General features: G+C 30.0%; 2 protein-coding genes across 2 annotated transcripts; one reads left to right on the forward strand and one right to left on the reverse strand.

Moving 5' to 3' along the window:
• Nucleotides 1-4119: 4119 nt before the first annotated feature.
• On the forward strand, nucleotides 4120-4623 carry LOC127280301 (uncharacterized). The gene has a single exon (XM_051303208.1). It carries the CDS (start codon nucleotides 4120-4122, stop codon nucleotides 4621-4623), a length of 504 nt encoding a protein of 167 aa, XP_051159165.1.
• Nucleotides 4624-4903: 280 nt separating this feature from the next.
• LOC127280302 (uncharacterized) lies at nucleotides 4904-8725 on the reverse strand. The gene has a single exon (XM_051303210.1). It carries the CDS (start codon nucleotides 8723-8725, stop codon nucleotides 4904-4906), a length of 3822 nt encoding a protein of 1273 aa, XP_051159167.1.
• Nucleotides 8726-23460: the final 14735 nt, after the last annotated feature.

A 23460-nucleotide genomic window follows, 5' to 3' on the forward strand; every position in this document is an offset into this window, starting at 1 on the left:
TTCAATATCTTTAATTTCATAACTTCCAGTTGGTATATCAATTATATGATTACCAATGTAAAATTTATTGTTACCTTCATCAATATTGGGAATAGAATTAAAAGTCAGTAATTCAACAAGACCGAGGACATAATTTTTATTTGGATTAAGTTCTATTGGTGGGAAATATTCAGCTTCAAGAACTGAAGTGTTTCCACTTAGTGTTAAAGTAAACGAATCACTCATGATGCTGTCAGTTTCTATACTAAAAGATTACAAAAGTTACATGTTCTTATATAGACTAAAGCTGCTCTTAACAGTAAGTTGTTTACATAAAAATTTTAAACATAAATGTCCACACACATAAGTATCATAACTTTGATATCTCTCATGATTATATTTTATTAAGCTACCGTCACCCAAGTATGTGATTAGATCTGTTGGTGGAGGAAGGTTGCCAAAACTATCAAAATACATTATTTCATTATTACATTTTTTATATGCCACCCAATGTGTTCCTGGACCTTCTTTATTATCCAAGTTAATAATTCCAGACTCATATCGATAAGGTCCTTTAAAAGGTAGTTCATTTCGCATAAAAACTCCTCGAAAATATGGTATTTTCATAGTTTTAGCATATTTCAACAGATCAAAATCAGTTAGAGGACGGTGAGGTAGCTTCAATGCAAGTTTTTTTTCTTCCTTAATGTTGGTTTCATCTTCTTCTTTTTTAATCCTTTCCCCTGATTGTATGGTTTAATATGAAGACCAAGTCCTTGTCGGTAGGGTTTGAGATGTAATCCTTTTCCAAGCGATATTGCTTCCATTGCTTTATTATGTCGTTGAGCTTCAACAAGTTGTTCCTTGGCAGTTTTAGCCTTGTTTACAGCTTTCACTATACCTGAAGCTCCACCAGCAAGAGCTCCCAAAGCACTAAGTCCAGCAAAAATCGGAACCAGTGGTAAAATACCACCAACTTTAGAAGGTACAGGTAAAATTCGCGGTGATAAAATTTTTGATTTACCACCAGCATTTTTTATTGCTTCTTTTGCACCAATCAGAGCAGCTTGAATTGATTCTCCAGAATTATGATTAGGTAGCATACTTTTTCTAGCAGCATCAACAACTCTTCGTAATGCTAGTCGCTTTTTCTTACACATGGTTTTTCTTTTCTTCTTCATTGTAGACTTTTTCTTCCTTTTCATTCCCATACCTAATGTTGATTTAGCTTTCATCGTTCCAGATATCGCTAAAGCTGCTGCCTTTTCACTAATACTAGAATACTTAGATGTAACACGTTGCCACGCCTTTTCAGCTAGCTCTTGGTCTGCAACGTTTCTTGCTTTAATGTTTTCTCGATTTTGCGAATATGCAATATCATGTGCTTTACATGCAGCGTCTAATGGGTTAACACCTTTATCACCACGTGCTAATCTTTTTGTCAACTTTGTACCGGGTCCACAGAATTGGTATCCAGGTAAATGTAATTCAAAAGGTAAACTATTGATAATACGGTTAACTAACCCTCTACCACGACAAAGATGTTTTTTATCACTTCGATGTAAAATCATTCTACACTCTATGAAGTTTGATGTGCAACTGACTGTAAGACTATAAAAGCCGAGTATTTATAGTTTACAGAGCAGTTACTGTCAAGATGCAGTTCACGAAACAACCTGTAGCACTCCCAATCACAAGTATTGACGTTGAAAGTAGTGAGAAAAAAATTCAACGTCATGGTAGTTTGTTTTCAGATAGCATCCGAGCTGTCTTTTGTGGTCCCTCAAATTGTGGTAAAACAAACGCTCTTCTCTCTTTAATCATACATCCAAATGGTTTAAGTTTTGAAAATATTTACCTATACTCTAAATCTCTGCAGCAGCCAAAATATCAATTTTTGAAAAATGTAATTCATGACGTGGATGGAATTGAATACTTTCCATTTAGTGAGCATGAAGAAGTAGTATCTCCAAAAGATGCTAAACCGAACTCAATATTCATCTTTGATGATATTGCTTGTGAAAAGCAAGACAATGTTAGAGCTTTCTTTTGTATGGGTAGACATGTAAATGTTGACAGTTTCTACTTGTGTCAAACATATGCTCGTATTCCAAAACATCTAGTCCGAGATAATGTAAATTTACTGGTGCTTTTTAGACAAGATGAAAAAAATTTAAAACATGTCTACGAAGATCATGTAAATACAGACATGTCTTATACTCAATTTCGTGATTTATGTTCAGAATGTTGGAAATCTGATAAATATGGATTTGTCGTTATTGATAAAGATAGGAATTTTAATGAAGGAAGATATAGAAAGGGATTTGATTGCTTTATTACACTATAAATATAACTACTTTATTTCATTTTAAATTAGTATAGTTTATGTTATCAAGACGGAAACATGTATCGAAAAGAGCAAGAAACACTTCGTCAAATAGCAAAAGCAAGCGACGCTATTAGACGAAAACATCGCTTACTTAAAATGGGTAAGGAGGCTGCAGAGACATTGTTAAAAGAAACTCTGCAACCAATAGTTACACCTCTTCAAAAGTTGGCAAATGTAACTGAAACTCCTTTCAAAAATGTTAAAATTGAAAAATTCAAGAAAGATGATAATGATTTCTCTTTTTCAACTGCTGTTGACGATGATGAAGAATTTGATAAAACTCTACTAAATTCAACTTTACTTGATAAGAGCAATAACTTTGAAAAAGAAGAAGAAGATTATGAAAAAATTACAAATAAATTTATTTTTATGTTAGATAAAAATAGAAAACTGTTTGTAGATACGGTTTATGGAGTACGTAAACTTGCCAACGGTTCTTTTATGATTGGTGATACACCTATTGAATTTGAAGGTTCACATATTAAGCTTATTGGAAAGAAAAATTATTTAAAAACTGCTGGGTTACTCGAACTATTATTTAAACAAAAACCAAAAGAAGCTTTAATAAGTTCAGATGATTTTTCAAATTATAAAGAAATTCTCATTGCTACGAATGCACATCGAAAAAATTATAGTCCAAGTGAATCTGTCAACATAAGTAGAACTTCCAAGTACACTGATGTTATTGCAAAACTTATCAAAAGTACACCAAAGAAAAGTGGTGGTGGTGGTTCTTTAAAGAAGCATAAAAATATATTACCACAATTTATGATTGCAAAAAGACAATTTAATCCAGACTACATCTATTGGGATGATCCAAATGAACTTGTTGACCGTTTACGACTACTCATAGCATCACAGCAAGCTGGTAATCCAAGTCATAATAATGAGATTATGTCAATTATTGAAGAACTTCGTGAAGCTCGAATTATATATTAAGAGAGAGCATAAAGAAGAAGTGCTTAGTATAACAATGAGCATTGATGTGTTCGGACATTCTTTAACACGACGTGTTGCAAGTCGTGGACTACCTGGACCTTCTGGTATTGGATTTAAAGTTACTCCAAGTGGAGACTACAATATTGAAAACAAAAGACTTTGTAACGTTAGAGACGCTGAAGAGCTTCATGATGCAGTAAATTTACGACTTGTACAACAAATTATCCGAAACGAGATAAAAACTGTCTTTCAAATTACATCTTCTTTAAGATCAGCCATTGATGATTTGAATATTTTAATACAAGTTGTCGAAGATAGAGTTAACGAAAAACTAAAACAAATTGAATTACAACAGAATATTATAATTAAGGAAACTACATTTATTCCAAACGATGAATGATAAAAAGTTAACAGTTGTAACTGAACTGCATAAACAAGCAAGACGGAATTATCCTCGTCGTAAAGTTCAAATGCGTGGCATAGATGAAACCTGGCAAGCAGATTTGGTAGAAATGATACCTTACTCCTATTCCAATAAAGGTTTCAAATACATGCTCACAGTAATAGACATATTTTCCAAATATGCCTGGGCTGTAGCTGTAAAAAGTAAAAATGGAAAAGATATTTCTTTAGCCATGAAATTAATATTAAAAGAAGGTCGTATTCCAAAAAATTTACACACTGATAGAGGCAAGGAATTTTATAACTCTGAATTTCAGAGTTTAATGCAAGAATTCAATATTAATCTCTATTCGACTTATAGTAATTTAAAAGCATCAATTGTTGAAAGGTTTAACCGCACTCTAAAAAATATGATGTGGCCTGAATTCAACTTACAAGGCAATTACAAATGGATTAATCTTTTACCAATTCTCATATCAAAGTACAATAATAAAAAACATCGTACGATTGGTATGAAACCTAAAGATGTCACCGTAGAAGATACAAGAGAATTGCTGAGACGTATCCGTAAACTAAGAAGAATTCCGCTAAGAAGACCAAAATTTAAAGTTGGAGACAGAGTTCGAGTCAGCAAACATAAAAACATCTTTGAAAAAGGTTACACCCCCAACTGGACAACGGAAATATTCACTGTAGATCAAGTTAAACGAACAAAACCAGTTACATACAAACTTACAGATTATGAAAATCACCCAATCGAAGGTGGTTTCTACGAAGAAGAACTATTAAAAGTTAAATATCCAGATGTATATCTCGTAGAAAAAGTTCTCAAGACTCGCGGCAATAATGTCTACGTGAAATGGCTTGGATTTGATAATTCACACAATAGTTGGATTAAAAAATCTGATATGTAATAAGTTATTTTAATGTTAAAATAGGTTAAAGTAACGTTAAATATAGTTAAAGTAACGTTAAAAATAGTTAAATTAATGTTAAAAATAGTTAAATTAATGTTAAAAATAGTTAAAGTAATGTTAAAAAATAGTTAAAGTTAAAGTTAAAAATAGTTAAACAAATTTTGTATCTAGGATAAGGTTTTTTTTCTAATAAAATTGACATAATATGTACATCTTTTGTTTTTCTTTTATTAAAAACATCATTTTCTCCATTTTTTTTTTTACAATATATAATTGGTTAATTTTCTTCATCCATAATTTCAACAATTTTACAATGTCCCCATGCAAGGGTGTCGGTACTGTTTGATAACAAATATCTTTTATCGTCAAAAGGACTCAATGCAATTTTGGTTTGCTTTACTGTTTGCACTTTGTGCAGTTTTGATCTGATTGTATACTGAGTTCTAGATTGCATATTTACATTTCGGAGACAATACACGTAATCATCAAAACTAATAGATTTTTTTACAACGCCAGTTTTTACACCTTTAGCCTTTTTGATGAAATCCTTATTCTCAACGCGGACGCTGTACATTTTGCTCCGCAAGCCAACAAATTCTGTTACAATTTTTCCGCAGCATTCATCTTTCATCATTCCTAAAATTTTTTTGTTGGCTTGCGGAATATTGTACACGTTATTCACCGGGTAATCGGAAGTATCAAATTTGTGGATATCGTCTTTCATATCAGCATAAATGTCAGAGCATTTGATTTCATAAATCAGGCTATCAGTGTCGGTGTACAATAATTTCAATTTCTTTTCATCATATTTTTTTAACATGTAATCATAATGGAAATCGTAGATTAAAGTTTTTGAAACATCTAAAACTGTCAGTCCAACATACAGTGGCTTGTTCATCAAGACTTCCATTTTCCGAAGTTCCACGGCAACCAAGTTTTCGTTAAAAATGGCCCTGCTGTGGAAATTCGGTTTCGCGATCAAAGCTTCAGCTCCATACCTACCCTCCCACTTTGTAACGAGTTTAATGTCAACGTGTTTTCGCACGTTCTCCATTGTTTTGCCAAATACCGCGTTGTTCATCAACTTGAATAGATTTTTTTCAAACTCATTGTTTGCATTAGTTCTTTTTGTTGTATTAAAATCAATGTACGTTTTTAGCCATGTTGATTGCTTGAATCTTAAAACTCGATGAATTTGAACTAACACAAGACCATGTTCTAAAGCTTGTTTCAAAGCACGGTAATGGAGAACGTGCTTTCGTTTCGGCAGGAGGGTAGTTAGGAGCTTTTGCTCTTTTGATCCTGGTGGCTTCGAGCGTTCTGGGCAAAACGGAAAATCACTATGCTTATCATGAAGTTCATTTGGGTAATCCAAATCGACTTCTAAAATGTAGCCAATTGGCGCATCATCTGCAACGTTAAAATCAAAATTAATATCAACATTTTCTTCCCACTTGAAGCCACCATAGGGAAGAGACTGAATCATGGCCCAGCCATAAAGGTTGTTTGCATCAAAGTATACGATATAAGATGTTTCCTCATTTTCATTAAAATTCTCCATGTAAGGATTATTTGCTTTTGCATAACGATTGACACACTGACTAATGCCACCTCTAATTCCGCGTTCGATAAACATTACCATGTCAATATCAGTGAGGAGTTCCAATCTTATATTCGTATACTTTAGCATGGCATCCCATGTCAGTCCTGGAGTCGTGTAATAATGCCCTGGATCAAGACCGTACGCGAGATGACACTGATTCCTGAAATTTTCAAAAATGTCCGCGAGTAACAATATGTCGGTCTGCATATACAAGTACACATAATCGCCGAGATTTTGACAACCAAACTCACTCCATACTTTCTGCGCATGTGCATAATCTTCATCGGAGACATTTGAATCGACAAGAGTGCTGTAAAAATTTTCTATAGGCGGCAATTGAGTTTCATCGAGTTTTTCCCTTGAGTCAAGGTACTCATAAGGAAAAACTCCTTTTCGCGTTAACAATTGAATTTTGTCGGCACTGTAATTCGAAAAAACAGAATTCACAATTGGGTATTCGTCGAGATAGGATGCTAACTTGTCCAATGACGATGCCATAAATTTAAAGGAATCAATAAAACGAAATTTAATAACACTGTCTTTCACATTTTTCGTAAAACTGATGTACTTTTCTTTGTTAATAGGGAGCAAATAAACATTACCTTCAAATCCTGAAGCAATAGAATCAATGATAAAATGAGCATCATAACCACTTAGGTTATGAAAAACAACAGGAATGACCTGTGATTCATGAAAATTAATATTACAATCTCGATGCGCGGGCCCCCGATACTTCCCTGTTAGATGACAATGGTCTCTCACCTTTACATCCCCAGGCTTGATTTTCTTTTTACAAATGTGACAAGTAGTTGCATTTCTAAAATCAATCAGCTGATCTCGACTTAGCACCTCCATCGGCACAGGATTTTTAAATAATGTATTGAGATTGTCTGCCAAGTCTTTCAACTCGGTTGAAAACCATTTAGCTGGATCTTCCTCATCTTTTGGCGATGCTTTGTATATGGACAACGTGTCGTCGAAAGAGCATTTCAAGTAATATCCAATACTGAGGGTTTTGTGATGTTGAAAAATCTCAGTATTGGCTGCTTCTTGTGGTGTTTCGGCAGGAAGCAAAAGACTTTCGCAATCTGCATAAATAATGAATGGCACACGCTCCTTGTTTTGAAAATTTTTAAATTCAACAAAATTCGTCCCTGGTTCTGGCAGCACAATACTCGTCTCGTTCATTTTCCTACAATTTTCTTCGTGTTCAGTGAGCTTAGATTCTTCACCGAAATAATGCAGGCAACGATCACAGATGTATTTTCGAATCTTCTTTTTTGACAATTGACTGCCAACTAGCGCTGATAAATCTTTGATCCACACGTAATGGTAGTTGAAAGAGATGATGGGTACGTCTTTTTCCTCCTCCAAATCTGCATTTTCATCAATGTAATGATCTTCAATTCGAAGAAGATTGACGTGAATAACTTTCTTTTCCTTTGAAAGGTGAAGCGGTGCCACTGAAAACTTTTCATCTCTTTTGACAAGTCCATATACATTAACAGAAATGTTGTTCAACGCCTCAAATTTCGGAATATCTTTGAGTGCAACAGGAAACTCAATTCCAGTGAAATTGAGTTCATCCTGATAAGGTCTGTATTTTGCAACTCGATCTGCATCTCTTGAAGGTGGATACAAGGCTGACAAAATTGACCACTTAAAACATTGATTATCTGTGTTTTGCACGTTAATACAAGCATGTTTGTTTTTAATGGTAGATGGTAAGTCGATATAAGAACCAGCACGCATGGGGTTGTACTTGTTAATGTTAACTTCCAACCTTTGAATAGAATCAAGTCTCCAATTAGAATCCTTCTGTTGGAATTCTTCGATTCTTCTCAAAGTAGGTTGTTTAACATTTTCATTGTACCACTGATCTAACTGGGTTGTAATGAAAATCTCATCAGTCTTTGCGATAAATGTCTTTAAATCAGATAGTTCTTCTTGACCATTAATAGAATCTTTTTTGAATTTCGCACCTAAAACGGTATAAACTTTGATTGGACCAAATCTGTTCAAAGCTCTTTCAATGTTACTTTCAAACAAAACAAAAGCATCGTCAAGGAACTCGTTAATATCCATATAATCAATATTTATAATAGCACTGGTTTGCAGACGATCCTCAAATGCACCCTCAAAATCCACCCATTTCATTCGCTCATTCTCTACTTGCACACCTGCACCCCGTTTCATTAACACATCAAAATTACAACGCAAGTATTCAAGTTTTTGGCTCAAATTCAAACATCTTGATGTTTGGTAAGGCAAAAAATCGGATTTGCGCAAAAATGCTCGCATGATGTTTTTGTAACGCTGACACTTGTTTTGCCATTCAAATGCGTTAACGAACTTTTCTTCACCTGACATTGACATTGTAGCGATGAATTGACGTTCCGCCATTTCGATGAAATTGTCCGACTCGAGACACACTTCATTGTACTCGTCGAGGGTCATTCGCTGTCGCGATTTCTTTGACACCCTACACTTAGGCATCGTAAACCTAAAAACCTAAAAACCTGAAATAGAAGAAAATCCACCACCTCCTGAAAAATCTTAAAACTAACCAAAAATACCCTCCACCACCTGAAAAAAAATAATAAACAAAAAACAAAATCTGAAATAAAAAATAATAAACGAAAAACAAAATCTGAAATAAAAAAAAAAGAGAACCTACAATAGAAAAAAAAGCTGAAATGAAAAGCTGAAATGAAAAGCTGGAATGCTGTGAAAGTACTGCGCTAGACCTGTAAACAGAAAGCAGTGATGCTGGTGGCCCGAGCGCTGTCCTATATACCCTACTTCCAACTATGAGGCACCCCACTACCGCGCTCCCCACTACGACGCGCCCCACTACTCAAGCGACGCGCGCAACCAGGTGGGACTGCCGCTGCGCGCTCTGCTGTAGGCATGGGAGGGAGTCCCCGGCTGAGTTCACATCGATGCGGGGAGAGACGATACTCAGCATATGAACCCAGCGCTGGCAGCGGCATAGACGCAACCAGCAATGGGGATCCCTCTCGATGTTTTTTCCATACAGGTTTAGATATATACATTGAAATTTTAAACTTTAAATTAACTTTAAAATAGGTAAAATAAAATGGCGTCATCTTGTGGTGTCAGCTGGAACTAACTCGGTCGGTAATTTTAGCGGGAAATTTAAAAACCCCCACTTTAAATTAATAGAAAAAAATAATTTTAAATTTAGCGTAAAAATAAAATAGCGCCATCTTGCGGTGGCAGCTGGAACTAACTCGGTCGGTAATGCAGAACACCAAGCCACTTGAACAAAAAAGTTTAAAAATTCAAATTTCCCGCCAAGGGGGTTTGAATTGGCCGGTAATCGAAAGTGGCGCCATCTAGTGGTGGCAGCCGGAACTAACTCGGTCGGTAAAGTAGATCACCAAGCCACTTAAAATTAAACTTTTAAAAATTCAAATTTCCCGCCAAGGGGGGTTGAATTGGCCGGTAAAATGCCAAGCCACTTTAAAAATTCAAATTTCCCGCCAAGGGGGGTTGAATTGGCCGGTGGCGCCATCTAGTGGTGGCAGCCGGAACTAACTCGGTCGGTAAAGTAGATTCCTACATTACCGACTGTCGGTAAGTGCGCCAGAACCCCCCTAGCTTAACTACTGTCGAGTCACTTTCCGTTTCTGAATCATCCCTTAAAGCTGAAAAAAATAAGGAAGAAGTCAATCCATTACATTTCAACTAAAGGCGTTTTTTGATCAAATTTCAAAAAAAATTATAATTTCAAAAATATTTCATTATACAGGTATACAAAATTTTGGATTTTGTCAGACCCAGAAACCGGGATAGTCATTTCCGATGTAATTTGTCACGCTGAATAAAAAAATGACAAGGAAATTGCTCTATCACGTCAGCAATTTGAGATATTTTAACATAAAAGAGTTAATAATGCCGTTTTTGGCAATATTTGACACGGCATAGGCCTGTGTTAATTAAACTTTCTCCATTACAAGGGGTCTTTTGATTTGTTTGTTATTTGGTAAAGTAGAGTAAAATAATATTTGATATAGAAAATGAAAGTCCCAAAGTATTTTTAAAACTTCGCGAAATTGTAAAAGTTACGCCATATTGAATTTTTTGACAATTATTTTTTAAACATTAATATTTCTAAAACAATTAATCGAATCTCAATAAAATTTCAATATGTCATTGTTTAAATTTAAAACATACCTTTTTGAAGTGTTATATAGTTAAAAAAAAATTTGAATTTTTACTCAAAAACAGACAAAAAATTTTGTTGAATCGTTGTTACTCAAACGGGACTAATTTTGGAGTTTTCTGTAAAAAATTAAAATATTCCTTATGATTTCACCTTTATTTTAAGACGAAGAAAACTATGGAGACTTTAATAGATTTTGAGATATTATATTTTTTGTAAAGGCGCGCAGCAGTTTAGCGGTAGAGCAGTGCCGTTCAGAGTCACAAGCACGAGCCGGCAACATGGGGTGTGTGTACTCTATGGTGTCTGCGCTTGTGCGTGTGACTCTAAAAGGCACGGCTCTAGCGCTAAACTAGTGCGATTATTATTTCCTCCAGTTTCAGAGAAACCGAAAGACCCCTTCTTATGTATCATGGTATGATTATAATTAAATATTTGTTAAATTGTAAAAAAGGAATTTAATAATAGCAATAACTAAATTGTTCTCTAACCTTCATCGTTACCACCTCCTAAAGGATCTGAAAAAAGTAAAAAAATAACATGAAATTAAAAAAAAGTTAAATTATTATTTTATATAAAAAAAATAAATAATTTTAATATTTACCAACATCATCTCCCGAATCGCTTTCGTCATCTGATGAAAGAGAAATGTGGTCATGAGCGGCGTTAAGTTGAAGAGCATATACTGAAGCATAATCTTTAAAAAAAAATTAATAAGTCAACAATTTTATATGTAAAGTTTGTCACAATTTTAAATGAAAATGTTTACTTTTAAAAATTATTTAATTTTAGAAATTGAAAATATTCGACATTTTAATTAATTAAAAATTAAATTTCTTCAAATTTCAATCAATTAAGGAAGAATGTGCCATGACGAAAAGTAAAGATTTTTTTATGTTTTTGAAATATGTGAAAGTTGAATTAATTTTACGTAATTTTGAAAAGTTTAAACAATTACTATATTATAAAAATATAAATAAATTATATATAATATAAATGAATTTTTGAGATTCACACTGAATAACAATTTTCTTTTGCCAATATCTCATTAATTTTATGATATTTATTCTAAATTCTTTGCATTTGTGACTCGTAGTAACGTAAATATACTTCATAGTTTACTGATTTTATAAAATTGTTTTTAAATATATTTTTGTAAAAGCCCCCTTGACTTTAATTTGTGGCACATTTCTCCTTAAAAATAAAATTATTTCCAGTTTTAATTATTTAAAAATTTAATTCTTTAAAATTTTAATTACTTAAAAATTTAATTATTTTACATTTTAATCCATTAATAACACTGAGTTACAAAAAAATGGTGATGTCGTGTTTATTTAAATTTTTTTGTTTTTATTGTCATTCATTTTTCAGTTTTGGATCTTGAAATTGAAGTTTTAAGCTTTCATTCATTTTATGAAACTGACTGAATGAAATTAAATTAAATTAAATATAATTAATATATATATATATATATATATATATATATATATATATATATATATATTCTTTTTCAGTAAGACCTAAACTTTCAATAAACACAAGAAATTTTAAATAAACAAGACATTACCATTTTTTTGGTAATGGTCCTTACCCACGTTGATTAATTGCATTTGTTCTACATGATCATGTCGTCCATCACTAATAGAGGAAGCTAAATATTCAATTATTGCTTCGCAATAACGATTGCCGCACATCTCTAAATAATCTTGCTTAGAAAGTGCGCCCATTTCGAGATTATCCCAATCCCTTTTCAATCTGGGGTCAGTTATTCTATTATAGATTTTGCAACATTTTATATCGGTGGTGACATTATTTTGAAGTTTCAAAAAGTCAGAGTAGGACTGCTTTTGCAGTGTGACGATTGCCTCTAAAATTTGCAATTAATAAATGTAAAACCAACTTCATTTCAAATCAAGCAGGCAGAAATGTCGTTTATTTAAAATTTAAGGAAAAAAAAACTTTAAATTGTTATAACTTTTTATGAAATTTAGATGTCTTATTTTTTCTTTTTGCATTTTAAAAAGCTTTCATTTTTCTTTAAAAATCCCTTAGAAAAATTAAAAACTATTGAAAAATAACAAAATGGCGGCAATTTTATTAAGAAAATTGAAATTACTCAAAAACTCCACTTTTTATGCTCAAACATTTTTTGTGCATTGTCTTCACGGTGAAGAATATTTTTTATGAGAACTTAACTTGTACCCAATTCTAGTAGACAAGAAAAAAAAATTTTATTTTTTAAGAAAATTTTTTTTCTCTTCTACCAGAATCGGGCACAAGTTAAGTTTTTATAAAAAAAAAATTTTTCACGGTGAAGACAATCCACAAAAATTTGTTGAGTTATTTAAATTTCAATTTTTTTATTAAAATTACCGCAATTTTGTTATTTTATAACATTTGCTTAATTTTTCTAACATATTTTGATAAACAAATGAAATCTCTTTGAAATGCAAAAAGAAAAAAAGACATATCTAAATTACTTTAAAGGTTATAACAATTTAAAGTTTTTTTCACTAAATTTTAGATAAATGACTATTCAGCCTGCCTGATTTGAAATAAATTTGGTCCTATAATTACATTACTTTTAATCCAACCCTTTTAATAAAAAATTACTTTAACTTATTAATTTACAAAACTTATAAAAATGATTTAATATGAGTGAGTCTAATGACTTTCGTCTGAAAGTCGTTCTGACCAAATTTCTAAAAAATGTAATTTTATTATACACAGGAACGAAAGAATTATTACAAAAAATTATTATTTTTATTAAATAATATATAATTTAAAAAAAAATTATTTATAACTTTTTTATCGCTCCTCCGAAAAAATTGAGGTTTTGCACATAGATTTTTAATAATATTCTTTATCTTCTATTTAATTTTTACGAAGGTGTTTTCCTTCGTTTTTTAGATATTATTTAAAATAAAATTTTTTGGTTAGTTCCAACATCTAATTTTTAATATTTCTTTTATAATAACGTTTTTGAAAAAATTGGAAAATTTAAGGTTACGAACTCACATCGTGGACCTTCTATTTTTGATAATTAATATTTTATTTAAAGGGAATTAAATTTGTAACGTTAATGCACTCAGAGAATCATAAAGTTTTACATATCTTAAAATTAGATTTTTTTAAAAATTTGGTCGCAATGAACTTACTAATAAAAATCCATGCGGTAGGAAATACTCCCATGTGAGTAAATAATCGTGATGCATATAATTGCAAAATTTTGTTTAAGCGCATTATCTTGCGGAAAATGGAGAATCTTCTGGGAGTAACTCCTCTTATCCACTCTCTATCGAAGACGATGGAAAATAAAAGTGTACTTTCTGATGTTTCGCTGCTTTGATTACTTCTTAATTCATTGAAAACATTTTCGATATCCTCGGGAGGTAAAAAAGGTAGTTGCAAAACTTGTTTTAAAAAATCTTTGACATCATTATCGTTTCTTGACAGAAATTGTTCATCTAAATTCATTAAAGAGATCAGCTTGCCTACTTCCTATAAGTAAATAAAAACATTCATCGGGTTAGTAGAAAAACATACAATTTCAGAAAATCGTATATAATATAAAAATGTTAAATTTTCAGTATAAATTTCCTCCAAATTGGTCTGATATATTTTAATCACTCTTACTGGATTATAATTAACTTTTTTAAATAAAAATGTATTTAAATAGAAATGAAACTTGAACTTTAATAATGTTCAAAATGTTCATTATTATTATTATTATTATTATTATTATTATTATTATTTTTATTAATATTAATTAATATTAAAAATATTAATATTAATTAATTAACAATAATAAGCATTTTAAACTTTATTAAATTTCAAGTTTGATTTCTATTTAAATAAATTTTTATTTAAAAAAGTCAATTACAATCCAATAAAGACTGATAAAAATAAATCTGACCAGTTGGAAGGAAATTACTTTCAAAATTTAACATTTTGATATTGTACTAATTTTTTTTTTAAGAAAAATGGCAGCATTAATATAAATATATCTTTTAAAAATTGCATTTTATTTATTTCTAGTTAGTATTACCAACTTAAAATTGAAGCAAAAAAATACTTCGTCGAAATGGAATGTTTTATAAATGTCATCCGAGATGCTATCTTTTAGCTATAAAGAAAAAATTTTATTTTGCAAACAAACATTTTTTCAAATTGTTTGTAAATTTGAATTTGAAAAAAGTTTACCCAAGATGGACACCTTCATAGAATGCATTTAAAATAAAAATGAAACATCATTTAAGGATTTTTAAACCAATTTTCTTTTTTTTGTATTATATTTTTTGAAAGTTCTAACAATTTGTAATTGTTAAAAATTAAATAATATTTTTAAAAAATTGATTTTAACGGCTTTATAAGAAATTTCAAATAATGATAAGAACTGTCGATAATTATATCGACAGATTTCAATTCTCTATTGATAACAATACAAATTGAGGCGAGATGTCAATCTTATGAACCTATTCGAAATCTTAAATTTAGATAATTTTTCCGACAGTAATAAAAACTGTTACACAACAGTTTGCAATGAAAAATTTACATGGTATGTGTTACAGGAAAAAAAATTATTTTTACTTCTTGTTTGAATAAAAAGCTTCATCGAAACAAACTACATCAGTAAAAAAAATTACGAGGCTGATTACGAGTACGAGTACTAAATTAGTAAGTATATAAATAATTCATTATAATAATTGTAGACTAAATTCATTTCAAATCAGGAAGGCTGAAACGTTGTTTATCTAAAATATAGGGGAAAAAATACTTTAATGTATAATAACCTTTAAAGTAATTTAGAGATGTCTTTTTTTTTCTTTTTGCATTTGAAAGAGATTTCATTTTTCTTTCAAAATGCGTTAAAAAAATTAAACAAATGTTATAAAATAACAAAATTGCGGCAATTTTAATAAAAAATTTGAAATTGAATTTTCTTAAAAATTTTTTGTGGATTGTCTTCACCGTGAAAATTATTTTTTTATAAAAACTTAACTTGTGCCCGATTCTGGTAAAAAAAATCTGCCCGCTCCCCCTTCGGGGTAGCGGACACATTCTCATCCGCGCTTCGCGCGGAGGGGCTCACTACGCTCGCGGGTTTGGACGCGCCTTGAGGCGCGAAGAGCACTCCGTCGCGCTACGCGCTCCAAATGTTATGCTGACTCTACATTTAATATTATATTATAATATTTTAATATAAAAATTATATACAATAATTTTATTATTATTATATAGGATTAATTTTCTTAAAGTTCTTCGACTTTAAGGGGAACATTCTCATCATGGCACTCGCGTTTCACGCTCGAATGTATGATGCGGAATTAGAAATGTTTTTGAGTATTTGGATTTTTTATTATTTAAATATATGAAACATTTGAGCAAACGAATACATTTAAGGGGTTAGTATCTCATCTCCACTATTTTTTTCAAATAGTTTTTTTAATTAAACAATTTATTTTATTTACTTCAAGCATGTTATACATAAAAGTAAGGGTTATATATACTATTCCCAGTTGAAAAATCTTGTACAATATCATGTACATTTTTTTGTTCAAGTTCAAGTACTTGCACATTCGCGTGATCTTGTACAAGAGCAGAAAACGAACCTGTCAAAAGAATTGGAACAAAGTACATAAACCTGTACAGGTACATGCAAGTGTATTTGTTTGCGACTTTGTGACTGATGTGTGTGCAAAATTGCAAATCTATTTGTTTCGATTTATAAAAGTTATTTTGGCAACAACACTTTATGTCTACATAAATACATACATACATACATACATACATACATACATACAGACACACAGACAGACACTTTCGCCGGACCATGTTTTTTCGACTCAGGGCACTTCAAAACGTAAAGATTTCATGGAAATAGTAAAAGTCAATTTTCGACCAATTATAATACCTTCTCATGTGATGAGAATGTAAAAATAATTGCTTTTTTCATTAAAATCTTAAAAACGTAAAGAGATAGAGAATAATGTTTAATGGCAAAGTTGTAGCTGATAAAATTTTGAAGAAAAAAGTCTCTGGGGTCATTATGCCAAAATGAATACATTACAAGATAATTGAGTCAGAAATTCTGATTTTTGTGTAAAAAAATATAAATAAAATGTATATAGAGTGGTTTTTTTTCTAAATTTATATTTTTTTCACTTGTATCATATTTTCTGAGTCCATTATGATGAGAATGTGTCTATTTTATGGACTGATTTTTTTCAACCCATTAACCCTTTAATGGCCGAGTTTTTTGTCGTTACTTTAGACTTATAATGTATATTAGATTTAATTACTAAAATATTCAGTATGAGAAAAAAATTTTTTTTAACATGTCTCACCCCTTAAAACCACCCCCACGGTACATTACTACCCCAAAAAGACTGATATTTAACCAAATTGATGAATTAAATATTTTTCAGCTCTTATCTACTTTTTATTTATTTATAAACATTGCCTGGTTGCTTAAAAATTGAAAAGGATCAATAACCCCTTGAAAACACCCTCAAAGTCAAATAATCATCCCTTGACGGTGAAAGTTTTTGTAAATGATTAAAAAAAATGTATAGATTCTAATTGCTTCTAAATTATAAACAATTATTTGAAAGTTACACAGACATAGATAATAATAATAATAATAAACTCACCCCCTACCCTTGAAGCCCACCCCTAATTCATAACTATTCTCAGTTTGGAACAATCAAAAAAATAATTTTCACTGATTTTCGAAAATATGAAAAAAAAAATTTTCTATGATAACTAAGTATTAATACTGAATATAAACAACCCCTGAAAAACAACCCTTAAGTCAAATAACCACCCCTTAATGATAAATGTTTTTGTGAATAAATGAAAAAAATTATATGGATTCTAAGTGCTTCTGAATTGTAAAAAAGTATTTCAATGTTTCACAGATATGGATAATAATAATAAACTCACCCCCTACCCTTGAAATCCACCCCTAATTCATAAGTTATAAGATACTGAATTCAGTTTTCAACAATCAAAAAAATAATTTTCACTGATTATTATCATATTGAGTAATGCATTGAGTACATACTCAATGCACTCCCCTCCACGATGGCGTAGAGGGGAGTGCATTGGGTAAATGAAAGGGGGGGGGTACGACGGTAGCAAAGAAGCTCCCATGTGGAACTGCTGTTATAAGGCAATCAGCGCGTCGTTTCGTTTTCTCTGTGTAGCGTTCTCCCACTACCTCACCGATTGAGCCTGGGTCTGTAATTTTCATTTTCATACTAGACTCCTAACAACAGGCACTAAAAGCTACAAAATTAATAGGCAATAATGACACCAGCATTATTTTGCAATTTTAAAAACTGACATCATATTCGTAATTATCGACCCCGAAAACCCCTGAGTAATAAGTTTCAGATGAATCTAATGAAAGTTAGTCATTTCGTCCGCCATATTGGATCCGCCATTTTCAATTTTCTAAATCTGATATCGGATTCGTAATCAGCGACCCCGAAAACCCCCCAAGTGACAAGTTTCACATGAATCTAGTGAATTTTTATATTTCTCGGTCGCCATATTGGATCCGCCATTTTGAATTCTTAAAGACGGACATCGGATGCGTAATCAGCGACCCCGAAAACCCCCGAGTGATAAGTTTCACGCGAATGTAGTAAATTTTTATAATTATCGGTCGCCATTTTGGTTCCGCCATTTTGAATTTTTGAAAACGGACATCGGATTCGTAATCAGCGACCCCGAAAACCCCCGAGTGATAAGTTTCACGCGAATCTAGTAAATTTTTATAATTATCGGTCGCCATTTTGGATCCGCCATTTTGAATTTTTGAAAACGGACATCGGATTCGTAATCAGCGACCCCGAAAACCCCCAAGTAACAATTTTCAAGCGAATTTATTAATTTTTAAAGGTTTTGGTTTTTAGGGGTAGTTTTAGTTATTTTTCTGCACCCTCGGGTTGAATTTTTAATATTAATTTTTTTTACAAAGGTTGCAATATTTTTAAACATATGTTACTATGAAAGCCTGAAAAAAAAATTTCTTCTGAAATTTATACCTGTTTTTTCATTTTTCTCATTTTTCGGGTTTTTTGAAGGGGTGTATTTCAAAGAGGGTAGTTTTTTAAAAAAATACATGTATTTACATTTGTTACTCTATCCCTCCCCTTCAAAATGAGATCTTAGTGGAGTTAATCGATTAAGTTTTAAGAAAGTTATGATTTTTTGAAGTAGGTGGGACGTATGTGTCCCACTGGCCATGAAAGAGTTAATAAAATTTAATTTTTCATAAAAAAATGTCTTTTTTGGCGTTTTTTAGGTGTTTTTCGACAATTAAACCAATGTAACTTTTACAATTTTAATTTGATCAAAAAATTTTATTTAAAAAAAATGTTTTCTTTTTCCTGGACTGTAATGCTGTTAATGCTGTTCCTGCTGCTTAATTGAAAAATTAACATATTCTCTTTGTCAAGGTGTCATTTCTTTCAGAATTTTATTATCTTTAATAAAATAAAGAGGAAAAAATTTTAGTTTTAATATTTTTGAAGATTTGAACAGTTTTATAGTTGTTGAAAAAGCAGAGTTCGCACAATTTCGGACGGTAGTGTATATAAATTCTTATACATAAAAAAAGATGTAACTAAAATAGCATTAACAGACATCCTACCTAACAACAATATATATTTGGAAAAAGATACAGTTGACAGATTTGGTGTTATTATGCTAAATAGAAGTTTTCAATTTTATTTTAAATCTAGAATCAACGACATAAACATGGGTTGGGGAACTCTTAACAGGCTTTGGTCAGTTGATGACAAATTGATAGGTTTAAACTTAGCAAAATTAGCACAGGGAATAATTGAAATATTCCCCAATTATGATGAAGTGATTGAGGAGGATGTTGAGGAGGATGAGAATGTTAGAATAAGAGCCGTTGGAGGCTAAATAAAGCTATTTTTTTAAAAAAAAGAATATAAATTTTGATTTTTTTTATTTCAAACAAATTAATTTATTGCAGGATTTAATAAATTTATTCGTTTAGGGGTGCATTAAGGAGGTAATCAAAAAAATTTTTTTTTCTTCTCTTAAGATTAAAAAAAAAGAAAAAAAAAAGAACTTTCCACGTAGACATTTTGACGATAAGAGGCGCAAGACTTGTCTACAGATTTTCTGTAAAATTTGTTTTGAAAAATCTTCGCCCACCATCCCACCAGGAGCTGTGCTTCTTTATGAATTCTAAAGTGGAAGTCATAGAGTACGTGAAAGGAATCAGGATGGAATGGGACGAAATGAGCAGGATTCCAGAAGAAAATTTCGATGATAGGTGTGTTCACCGACACATCCTGCATCAACTGGACCAACTTGGCGAAAATGCTAAAAGTGAGAATAACTTTTTGAGTCTTACAACATTCTTTAAATGTGACGCCACACGAGAAAAAGGGACCCATCGTCAAAAAAATAGATTTTGAGCTTTCGGTGTCATTCAATAGATTTTGATTTGCTCTTTCAATTGCAAAAATCATAAATTAAAAAACTATAATAGTTTTAATAATATGAAGCGCAAAAGATATAGGCATATTCGTCTAATTACATGTGTTTTCGGCTATTTTCGGCTATTCTCCCTTCAAACGCTCACTCTGAAAATTCACAGTTACGGCGATACGTCCCTTTTCTCGTGCGACGTCACAGTTTGCTTCCTCATAATAAATGCTATATAAATCTTGAAATTTTAAAACTTTAAAATATGCATTAAACATTCTGTTTCTATTAATATATGTAATATATCAGTCCCAAATATAATTTTCGTATGTGTGTGTATTTATAATATGTAAATACCTTTTTCTTATAAACTTATAAACATTATGAATCTTCTGAGTCTGAATTAATAATGATTTAATGAAAAAAAAAATTCTTATGAACCTCATGAATTTTGCTTAAATTAGGAAGGTTTATTTATCACGTTAATATATCTCAAAAGCAACACAAGGATTTCAGAAAATACCACCTAAAAAAATTTTTGCCTTTTATCCAAAAATTTCTAATTAATTTTAAAGAAATTTATTTTATAGTAAAATCTAAGTTCATATATCAAAAAATTGTATTACTTATGTCAAGACTAATTGATTCATATATACAAAATATGTATTTGATTAACATTCAAAGAATGAAAAAATTAACCAATAAAAAATTCACATTTCAACTAAAAGCATTTGCATTGAATTCAATGCAAGTTAATGTAAAATTGTATTTAAATTGAAAATTGATCCACTTTATACATGTTCATTTAAAAAATTACAAAAATAACCTACACCTTATGGACTCTCAAATCCCTAGGGGTTTTTTTGAAAACAAATTTCCAAAAAAATTTATTTTTATAAAAAAATTTTTATACAGTACTTGTACGTAGAAAGTAGAAAAACATAATAATAAATATTTCTGAGCACAAAATGAAGCGAAAAAGGCCAAAAAATAATATATAATAGAAACAAATAGAATTTACTGTTTAATAAAGTCTATAGAGCTATCATTTTTATACTTGATACATCAAATTTGTTTTTAAGTAAAAAATAATAAATGCCTTCTCATTTCCATCAAAATTAAATATTAACGGTTATAACAAAAAGCATTTATTATTTACTGGTTTTAAAACTTACAACATCAACTATGAACAAAAAACGTATTTAGGTTTTCTCATTTTCATACAAAAAATAATACTATCATGTACTTAAAATTACTTTTATGTTATTTGAAATTTTTTAAAAATTAACAGATAAATAAAAATAGACATAAAATGATTAAAATTTTCTTGTAACTTATCTTTAAATCTTAAATTACATTCCAATCTGGTCAATAGCTCTCATTTTTTATTTCATATTATGTTTGCAATAATTGCAATAATCTAGATTTAAATCTGCACAATTTTTGTATTTTTTTTTCTTATTGAATTGTCCATGTTTAATTATACCAAAATAATATAATTTACTTATAACCCTCAACATCCCTTAGTAAAGAAAATTTAAAAAATCAAATAAATCTTATAAAAATTATGGTGCATATTGCATACACAATTTAAAATTTTTCAAATTTAATTTCAGAATAAAATAAAACACAAAAACTTTTAAACATGCCAACTCATTGTTAAACTACTCCCAAATGTCAACGATAAATCTGTACTTTTATACACGATTATATAATAAATCACAACAAACAATATATTATAAAAATTATACATGTAAAAATAAATTATTCTTTCCACAGATTTCCATCATGATTCTGAAGAGGAGGAAGATCCCTAGAAGAAGAAGAATATTTTTTAATATTGTCTTGTCTCGTTAATCATTAAAATAAATTAATAATTAAATATTTATTTTTAATTTAATAAGAATAAAATACAATAAAGGATATAATATATAAAAGTATATCTAATATTTCCCAATGAAATGAAGAAAAGTTTTCTCTCGATCAAATACAACAGAACTCCATCTTTAAACAAAAATTAATTTCACCGATAATTGAAATGTAAATTGATGGTGAAAAATTAATTTGTTTTTCATTTCATGATTTTCTTAGATTAATAAAAAAATTCAATCTAAAAATAAAGTGGCCAGAGAATATTCATAAAATTTTTTACGTTTTAAAAGTTTTTCAATTAGAAGAGAAAAAAAGCAAGTTAAATAAAAAAATTGTCCAAGACGATGTATAATAGTTCCTGAATAAAAATATATATTCCATGATCGTAAGATCTCCCTTGAAAACATCTTCTATTAAAAACACACTAATTTTACAAAAGTAAAACTATTAGAAAGATATAAGTCAAAATTTATAATTTCTAACTGAAAAATTATATAAACAATTCTGAACTAACTTTTTCATTGATCACAAATGCGAAAAGATGCAGTATTAAACTTTTTGAAACCTTTCCAAGGCAAAATAATAAGCCTATTAAAAATTTTAAACTTTTAATTTCTATCTTCTTTTTGCACTATGAAAAAAATTTATTAAGAAAAAATTTATTAAAAACCGAAAGCTGATAAAGAAAAATGTATCTCTTTATAAAGTGCATCAAACATAAGGTACATACAATTTTGCAGTAAGATCGCAAAATCTCTAAATGTTATAAATAATGTTGCTTGATACTTTTTTTCAGGGCGCAACTGTTGACAGGTTATTAATTCTTGTACATTTTTAAATAAATTATACCTTCTAGGATTTTAATTTTTTAATTAAACCAAAATGAAGATGACATTCAGCGAAATTGAAAAGAGCATGCATATGTTAAAAGAATAATTCTTTATTATAAAATATTTATTTTGCACTTATTTCTTCATTTATTTAAAAATCTTCAAATTTATTATTGAAAGAAAAAAATAAAAAAAAAACAAAAAAAACATTTGTCTTGGTTGAAATAAACCAATAATAAAAAAACAATTGTGCACTATAAATGAAACCCAACTTTTCAACGTTTAAAAAGTTACACACAATTAAAAATTAATAAATTTACAAGAAATTTGAAAATTACTATGTGTCTTATTCCCGTTATTATATAAAACAAAAATTAGAAATAATAATTTACCAAATAAAAATTGATAAATAAAAATTTAAGTTCAAGTTTAAGAAAAATTTTCAAATACACTTATAACACGCCAAAAAAATTACAACTAATCTAAAACCATTTTTGATTTGAAGATACATATTTTATTGCTTTAACTTGAAATGAATTTTTAAATAAATCATGTAAACATTAAAAAAATGTTCCTTCTAATTGTATCCTCGTAAGAAACTTTTTGCATCTCAAAAACCAAATTTTCTTAAATTTAATAAATATTAAACAGTGTTTAGTAAAAATTTCCATAATTTCAATTTGAAAAATTAAAAAAAAAATATGTTTCTATCTTCAAAATCTTATTTCGTAAAGATTTTCATCTTTTATTTCATATATTTTTAATAAAACATAATTTCATTACGCCCAAAAAATGAAAAGGAAAATTTCTACTTTTCATGATAGATACACAAAAGATCTTTTTTAAAACAATACCAAGGTAGTTTC

Source organism: Leptopilina boulardi, unplaced genomic scaffold (genome assembly GCF_019393585.1).
Source record: "Leptopilina boulardi isolate dan_hultmark-lab unplaced genomic scaffold, ZJU_Lbou_2.1 LbouV2_235, whole genome shotgun sequence".
NCBI classification, from domain to species: Eukaryota; Metazoa; Arthropoda; class Insecta; order Hymenoptera; family Figitidae; genus Leptopilina; species Leptopilina boulardi.